General features: G+C 37.9%; 1 protein-coding gene across 1 annotated transcript; it reads right to left on the reverse strand.

Annotated features, from left to right (window-relative positions):
* Positions 1–288: 288 nt before the first annotated feature.
* On the reverse strand, positions 289–5,959 carry LOC121330961 (leptin receptor gene-related protein-like). Its single transcript, XM_041277984.1, has 4 exons — positions 5,769–5,959; positions 3,611–3,686; positions 3,167–3,353; positions 289–2,333 (listed from the first exon to the last, which is right to left on the reverse strand). Exons 1-4 carry the CDS (start codon positions 5,884–5,886, stop codon positions 2,217–2,219), a joined length of 498 nt encoding a protein of 165 aa, XP_041133918.1. The 5' UTR covers positions 5,887–5,959; the 3' UTR covers positions 289–2,216.
* Positions 5,960–9,667: the final 3,708 nt, after the last annotated feature.

The following is a 9,667-nucleotide window of genomic DNA, read 5'->3' on the forward strand; positions in this document are numbered from 1 at the left end:
CTAAGCGCTAACCCATAAGTGCATTTTCCATTACATGTATTAATTATCCAGTACCAGCAAATTAACTTCTGACAGCTGTCGCTCTGAAAGACAGAGAAGCAGGCATGATCCCGCTATATGCTGTCAATCAATCATGTCAGCAGCACAGGCTTTGGACTGGCTTTCATACAAAAACACAGAGGGGAAGGGGGTCAACAAAGGCTCCCAGCCAGAGTGTTAGGACCCCCTGCGGCGATATTCGTCATGTTATTGGGATCTTCAAGGAGTGCTGACCAGGCACAAGCAATTATTATCCTGGGTTGAATAGTACTTGGTTCTTTACTTGTGTTTTGTACTTCATTTTGTGATATGCGCACATTTCAAAACACAATACTTCCTGTGCTGAGTTTCACTTTAATATGAAATAAATCCACAGAAGTACTTACAAGTAAACTTTAATACAGTCAAATTAAAAAAAAAGGTTTGAAAAAAAAAAAAACACAAAGGTTTTTTTTTCTCTCCAGTGCACTGTACGCATAACTTTTATGTAAACAGAGTTGTATCTAGTAATAGGCACTGTTCAGTTAACATTACAAAAGGGTTTTATTATTAATATAATTTTACAATACAAAGCTGAAGAAGCAACAAGTGTGTGTTACAGTTTTGTATACAAATTACTAAAAAAAAAAAAATAGTGCTTTAGTTCCTTTTTTAATTTTGACATGATATGGAAATGAAAGTGAAAAAATACCCACGCCACAAAAGAAGAGTGAAGTTCTTAAAGATAACACACAATCGCATATGACAAATACAATTCACAGGAGCAATTATATCTGGATGATTAACAAAAAGGCTCTTGATTGCAACGTCATCACACTGGCTGCGTTTTGCAAAACGGCCAACAAAGTATATAATGTGTGTCTGTAACTAGACATTGAAAAAAAATAAAATAAATAAACAAAAAATAAGAAAACTCCAGACTAACTAATCCAATCAGATTCAATATAATCCCATAATACAGCCACACCCCATTTTGTATGTTGATTAGTAAAAGGGTCAGTTGAGTATAAACATTTTTAGTGAGGGGCCAGGAGTGGCTTAGTCGTTTTTTTATTATTATTTTTTATTATTATTATTAAAAGGTTCATATTAGCACAATCAATATTATCACTGGCCCGTTTTATGATTAAGTTTATTTTAGTGTTTCTATTCAGTATTTCATAGTTATGGATGACCTCACTGGCCCTGTTAAATAACTTTTGGTTCTGTTTTTGTATTTTATACTTCAATTTGGAATACGCAAATATTTAAAAGACAACGCTATAGATAAATGTAAAAAAGCTGCAACTTGCTGGTTATTAATCACTTCATGAGATGCAGTACACATTCACACCAATGATCTAGCTGCAATCAGACCATTTGAACTATAGCAAAGGTACCAGGACACAACAGTTGATCTATAGAGTTGCTCTGGATTATCTGTATAGCTTGAAAAACACGAAGAACGAATGAATATTCTCAACACAGTAAAAGAGGGACCAGTAGTAAAGTTTATAAGAAAAGGGTTTTAAAGCATTAGAAAGCACTCATTTTAGGAGCCTTTTTTAATGATCTATACGGAGGAGAATCTTAATAATCTGTACAGCTGTCTCATCGAAGACCTCATTTAAAAAGAAACTTGGAGTCAGTGAACTGAATTATAATTTGGCTTGCTACTATTTGATTTTTTAAAGAAGTTTTTTTAAAGACCTTTTTGAGCCACTGCGAAGCCCCATGCAACAAAACCATGGTCACCAACATTCTAATAGCACAACATTCAGATTGAAATGACGCTCGGTAAATGCGGAGCTATGCCTTGTATAGCTAAAGATCCAACACAAAAAAAAAAAAAAAAAAAAAGTCTCAAATAAACCGCAGAAAACGCGGCACAAATGTTTACTACATAGACTTTTATAGCGTACACTTACTAGTAAAAATATGTACAGAACAAAACAGATAGTTGAACAGAGCTAACTTGCACTTATTCAGAGTCAGAGCATACCGCACATATATATACATACCGCAACCGCACCCACTGTAAAATAATTTTGTAACTGTTTTTCTTCCGAAATCTAGCAAGCACTTAACCACTGTTATTTTATGTCAGTGTGAAAAAAAAAAATTATCCTCCTTGTACAAAATAAAACCAACTAATTCAGCAGTCAATAGGTCTTCATTTGTGTTAACTTGGGGGGAAGCTACCATTGTTCCCAGTTGAAGTCATCACTTCTGCCGAATACCAAGAAGAAGCCAAGGATGGTGAGGAAAATCACAGCATTTCCAGCTAGCACGAGTCCACACGCTCCCCACGCGATCTGAGACGCAAAGCAAAATCCATTCAGAAAGCTCCCAGCTGGTAACATGGGGCTCATTGCTGTTTAAAACCACATGCACAACTCGACTCACAGTCATACAGAGAATCACAGTAACCTTTTACTTGACATTTTAAATAAGTGACATGTTATCGGTTGCTTGACATACTGTTGGAGAACAGGGTTCTTGTTATTTGAAAGTTACACAGCAAACTACTTTCACGTTGACTAAGAAATCTACTTTACACAACCTGATCTTTGAGAACATTAAGCTATTTGATCAAAGATAAAGGTCAGTACAGCAGTGTGGGCAAGCTGTAGATTTGACCTGAGAAGTCTTGACAAGGTCTTAACAGGTTTTCATTGTTTCAGTTTATTGTTTGAGGGGGTTAGTATTGTCATATCTGTCAGTGACATGGTAAAAATGTTCATGTGCAAATGCAATGGGTTGCAATTCAGATATTAAGACAGTACTTCCTTTCTTTATAGAGGCAATAAACAGGCAAAACACATGCAATTGCATATCTACTCATTCCAATTAGGATTTTGCAAAACGTTCTGCTGCACAAGCCATTATAGCTACAGTTCATAAAAAGTGCTCATGTTTCCCCAACACTGGTAACTAGAAAGTCCTATTTTTTTTTATTTAGACTAATATGTGCAGTTGTTAACACCAAAGTGGATCATAAATGCCCTTTGGGGGAAAAACAAAAACAAAAAAACCTCAGAGTCTGCACACTATTTTAACTGCCAAAAGGGTTAGTCGAGTTCTCTCCCACTGTTTCACCATCACCATTATTCCTGAGAACTAATGGGCTATTTATAAAGCTACTCACCACATTGATCCGAGCGAGAATGATTGGCATCCCGAAGGCGGAGACCACAATTCCGGTTGTGAAGAAATACGCCAGCTCCCGGCAGGCACTGCTGGCAGCGTCTGAGTCATCTCCGATCCTCTTCGCAATGAAGTGAGGAATGGGCGATACCACGTAAAATATCAAGACAAACAGAGGCCAGTACACACTGTGAGGAGAAAATCCCAGGGGAAAAAAAAACAACCTTTCAAATGTGTTGCATGCATTTGGTGATGAAAATAATCAAAATCTAGTCAGAGCTTGTCTCAAGTGTTGTTATAAGTGTGTAGTGTTCCTCATAAATTCTCCACAAGCACACCTGTGAACAAGGACACCTTTTGAGGAACAGCAAGTTTAGAAATGTCACATTTTGACAATACCTACAGTGGGATGGAAGTGTATGCCCAGTAAAAACACAATACATACCCAAACTGCTCCAATCCACATGCAAGCATTAGAAATGTGAGGCCAATAGCGCCGCTGAACGACAACCCAACTAAAGCTGAAAAAGAAGACATACAAATGTTTACAGTGACCAGTAGCAATACTTCAATTGCATCAAATCAAATTTAGGGCACATTCAATAGGTTAATGATGTCTGAGGGGCAAAACAAACATATGAATTAAAGTCTTGCAGCAAGTGAAGGCCTTGCTGGAACTAAATTAACCAGGATAACAAGATTTTAGCCAAGACAGAAAGAACAGTTAAAACATTTCAAATACTTACATTTTCATCATAAATTTTATGAATTCAAATTGTTGGAAATATAGACACATCTGGAAATAGCAAGGTCTGAGTAAAGTTGAAGCCCACATTTGCACAAAAAAATAAATAAAAATTATCAGCTGGTTTCAAAGACCCCAATTAGCACTAATCTTGGATTATCCAATCTTACTTTAGGTAAGGTAGTCCAAATGCGTTGCTAACCCTTTGCCAATAAAACTATATTAATAAAATCATTTCTGATTGATAAGCTGATAGGTAAAGTGTCACATCATGGCACATGCTATTATTCTCATTTCTACTAAACGCAGTTACATTTCATTGAAAAGATGGACAGAGTGAATCAGATTGTTTTGTTTCTATTCTTAGGAGGTACATTGATCAGGGGTTATGCACTACTGAAGTGAACACAAAGCTGAAAAAAAGTTTCAAGGTGATTCACATGCACGCATACAGTCCTACACCAAACATGTACCAGGCTGCCATCTTGTGGAAACAGCAGGTCACTGCAGAAAGGTATTTATCTGTGCCCCCATTTATGTTTCTGGACACCCAGATTTATAATAAACTCATGCCACCTCACAAAAGTAAATAAACATTCATAGATTGAGCGACAATAACGGCTTGGTACTTTCCCCCATCTTTGTAATGCAGATAAGCATTGCTGATCAGCAAGTTAACGGCATGTTTTAATCGGATTACTAAATCTTTTACATTGTAGATATCTGCGGAGGTGTAGTTTTGAGGGTAACACGGAGATCCGCTTTGTTTTTGTACACATACAGTAGGAATGGACGATTGCTCATTAAGTGGCCGTGGTGTAGACTGTATTTTATTCGTTTGTTTTATTTGTCGTCTTATGAAAATGTTTCATTACAGCTGGCAGTGGAGTCGACTGGAAGCCGTGCTGTGAATCTTGGCAGCTCTGCGTGTATCACATTACACTGGAATTACTCGGTCTACTTTTCCTCCTATTATGAGACTTCCATAGCAACAGCGGCTCGCAGATTAAAACGGACGAGAGGCACCCTTTCGCATTGCATATCACTCTAGTTAAATAGCCACACAAGAAAGTCAAGAAATGTACAGTTTTAAAGCAACTGGGATACTTTTTTTTTTTTTTGGCGATGCTGTGGAGTTTTCCTCCGTCAAGATGTTGGTCCAGCACTTTCGATTTGCAGAGAGCTGTCCGATCTGTGACTGCTGACGGACATAATTTCTCTCGCTCGCAATCCAGTGTTGGACAGTTTCTGTATTAAGGTATTTCTGTACTAAATTGATTAGCTTACCAAAAGTTGGAGAACTCAATTTCCTTATATAATTTTATATGTAACTTAATCTCCAACTCTTTAAGTTGGGTTCAATTAAGTAACTGAGAGCTCGGTTTGAGCAAACCCCAGCAGGACAGTGAGTCCCCAGGACCAGGGTTCAGAACCACTATAACTGGACGTCAACCCAAACTTTACTCACAAGACCAACAGATGTGCCAGGGATCACGGCTTCAGAGTGTTTGATTATTGCATGATAATGTTGTTTTATCCTGGTCTTCTCAACTAAGTTTTTTTTTTGTTTGTTTGCTTTATTGTACCCACAAGCACGTTGTTTGAACTTGTGAAGTTAACACAGCAAGTAATCTGAGCTCCTATTCTGTTTGCTGAATTCCTTAAATTACGGGGGGGGGGGGGGGGGGGGGGGGGGGGGGGGGGGGGGGGGGGGACAGGTTAACGATACTACAAAGATGTTCGACGGGTCTTAAAACGAGATTTCGTTTTGCTACAAAGCATGCATATAATTGTCTAAAACAGCGTTCAATACGGGTTAAATAAGCAACAGAAACAAACAATAAAAAATGTGGCGTACCTTTAACCCCGGCCATGTTAAAGAGTTTGTGTGTTTCGTTGTTGTTGTTGTTGTTGTTGTTGTTGTTGAGTGGTTTCCTGTTTCCTGCTATGTTGTTGCTCGGAATAATTTGCCTCATTCAACCAGCCGACTTTCTTAAAGAGACAGTACACACTTACGTGGCATTTCTATGGAAGGCCATGCAGGTCAAACATGCGTTATTCAGTACGCGTTTCAAATATTGAGTACACATTACAATTTGACTTTAGTACGTGTTGTAATTCTAATTGTAATTGGGTGGTAATTTCGCCAATTAATTTAAATACGAAATAACAACCAATTAATTTGAAGAAAAAAGCATTTGTAATAAATTACCTAATTTAAAAGTCGTCTTACATATGCCAATTCCCGCCCAATTCGTGGCGGTATAGGTACCTGCTCGGTAAAGCCAAGTGAAAGATGGATTGACCCGGACCCTGCGAAACGCGCATCATTGCATCTAGTATTAGCTTTGGTAACAATGCATGCATGTGACATGGTCCTTACATGTCCTAAATATTTGAAACTTGTAATAAGTAACGCATTTCCAGCCTTCCATGCGACGATGAGTTTTACGGTTCAGTGTGGTCTTCTACGGTGCTATAGATTTGCTGAATGATACCAACTTCTTGAGACAGATATTGCAGACCGTGAACCAGCTCAGTTTTGTATTATTATTTGTATTTATAATTATATTTATTTCAGTTTTACACTTAAATATTGAGCTGCCATAGCTAATATTAGATTCAATGTCCGATCTTTCAAATTACATTTAGTTACAGTAGGGTTACCACTGAGTTAAAGCGATTTCTAATGGGTAGTAATTATAATTACAACATGTGTTAAAGTCAAATGACAACGTGTACTAAATAACGCGTTTTTCACCAGGATGGCCTTCCAAATAGGATTAGCACGGGTGAATGTAACAGTAGTTACAACTCTCACCAGTTACATTAAAATACGATATGCCGTGTGGCTCTCAGTACTTGAATGCTCGTTCACAACGGATTGTTTGGACACTTGTGTGTATTCACGTTTTACATTTGTCACAAGGTTTTCTAGATGTACAGTCAATGAGGTTGCTTTTTTTCCCAAGTTAAATGGGGTGCATTTTCACTCCCTGTAAGGATTCAGTGTAGTCAGTGGTAAATAAATGATCCGAGAGTGACTGATGAGTTAGTTAGGGCAATTCACCAAATGTGTAGTATCAAAAATGCGCCTGGCTGGACAGTGCACAGTGCTTGCTGTGTGTATCACTGTGGTGAGACGCCTGGTTAAACAGGATTAAAGCCTGCAAAGTATAGAAAACCACAGAGGTTCTGCACAGCACATTCGACTCCATCAATACTGTACTATCTTATTGAAATGTCACATGTGTCCCACATACTGCACCAGTGGTTTCAACCAAAGTTTAAAGGCTTTTTTTAAATTAAGTCGGTACTTTTAACAGTTCACAAAAAAAGTGACAAATATATTCTGTGTACATAAACCTTGACAACAAACCAACCACTACTTTTATTTTGTGTATTTCTTTTATTATTATTTTGTGTTTGTGCATTGCACACAATAGTATGTACAGGTTGGAATGGGCAGAAACATAACTAACAAATCACAAAAACATAATTCACAATTCAGTAATACTTTCACAGCAGCTGAACAAATACATATTGTATCAAAAACTCGCCACCTTCTCACAACAGTTTTAATAACAGTGCACATCCATTTTGTCAAGGTCAGCTGGGAGACCCCTGGACATTTGAAAACAGACCAGTCTTAAAAAGGGGCAGAAAGATAAGATCTACACGTGTTGTTTTAACTGTGCAGATGCTTGCTACCACTAGACCACTGGTCACTGTGAAATGTTCTGTGCCATATATATGTTATGTATAAAGATAGGTCTAAATGTCATTTGTAATCAAGGTCTTAATGTGCGAGTAGAACCCTGATCGCCTGCTTTCACAGACCCCAGTTAGCTCTAATCTTGGACTACCTGATGGTAATTTAGGTAATTGAATGGTGCAGCACACTGTAATATTTTCACTGGAGAGACGTTATTCAGTGGTCCAGCAGCACTGCTATATTTTCACTGGAGAGACACGTTATTCAATGGTCCAGCAGCACACTGCTATATTTTCACTGGAGAGACAGGTTATTGAATGGTGCAGCACACTGCTATATTTTCACTGGAGAGACAGGTTATTGAATGGTGCAGCACACTGCTATATTTTCACTGGAGAGACACGTTGTTCAATGGTCCAGCAGCACACTGCTATATTTTCACTGGAGAGACAGGTTATTGAATGGTGCAGCACACTGCTATATTTTCACTGGAGAGACAGGTTATTGAATGGTGCAGCACACTGCTATATTTTCACTGGAGAGACACGTTGTTCAATGGTCCAGCAGCACACTGCTATATTTTCACTGGAGAGACAGGTTATTGAATGGTCCAGCAGCACACTGCTATATTTTCACTGGAGAGACAGGTTATTGAATGGTGCAGTACACTGCTATATTTTCACTGGAGAGACACGTTGTTCAATGGTCCAGCAGCACACTGCTATATTTTCACTGGAGAGACAGGTTATTGAATGGTCCAGCAGCACACTGCTATATTTTCACTGGAGAGACAGGTTATTGAATGGTGCAGCACACTGCTATATTTTCACTGGAGAGACAGGTTATTGAATGGTGCAGCACACTGCTATATTTAAAACAGCCCTCTTACTCATTTTGTATTGAATTCAGGCCAAACCCAGGAATGCTACTGGTACTAATTAGGGGTTTTCACAATAGTGCAAATAAGCAAACAAAAGAAGCATTTCATTTATAAAGTATAACATGACATTTCCACAGGTTATATGTCGGGGGGGGGGGGGGGATTTTATTCATTTAAACAGTGACAGATCGTAATACCACCACCCTAAACCCTATACACATTTACCACATAACAAAGTGTAATAAAGCATTGGTAAGCATTGTAAAGATTACTGAGGTATGCTAAAGCATATTAATAAACATGGATGACCAGGGTTAGCGGTGGTAAATGCACAGTAGATATTGGGGTAAACTTCTACTGCAAAGGTAACATTTATAAAGCTGGGTTTTCAACCTCCTTTCACAGTATTTCTAGGCTATGTAATAATGTCATTAAGTGGGTGAATAAACAGCTGTAACAGGGCAGAGGCTGCCACGAGCAAGCGTCTAAACCACAGTGCTCTTCTGCATTCGAAGCTTTAGCGCTTTTAACCTCATCTCACTGACGGGACACAATCTGTAACGGCAGCGCACTACACAGCACTGCCCATTACACAACCCCAGCTGGATTTATATAAGTGGTGCTATTCAGATCCCCCGCGGTTTAGATCATTAAAATAGACTCCATGGAAGATGAAGACACTTCACAGGATTTAGTGCTATAATAGGACAAACAGGACAGATTCTTCAATTCAACATTCTAGAATGCTTTTCTATTAGTTAATGAAAAACAGAGTTGGCTTCACGCATGACTTCTTCTCACTACCATTAAGGAAACCTCATTTTGCACCCAACTATAACTATCATCTGATATCCAACAAGTATAAATTAGCAAGTCTGAATACTCTGTTTTATCTGACTTAAAATCCCAACCATAAACTAAAATATTTTCATAAATACTATAAAGTCATCCATTTTTTTAAAGAAATAAATGAATAATTATATTTGTTAAATAATTGTATTTGTTTACAATAAATTATAACTTTTCATGAACAAAGTGTGCATTGTTTTATAAAACATATTACAAAAACAGTGAAACTTCTTATTTGCTGAGAAAACACCAAAAGAACAAACATAATATAACACATATTATCCCTTACCCATCTTGGGCTCACCATATAGGT

This window comes from Polyodon spathula, chromosome 18 (assembly GCF_017654505.1).
Source record: "Polyodon spathula isolate WHYD16114869_AA chromosome 18, ASM1765450v1, whole genome shotgun sequence".
Lineage (NCBI taxonomy): Eukaryota > Metazoa > Chordata > Actinopteri > Acipenseriformes > Polyodontidae > Polyodon > Polyodon spathula.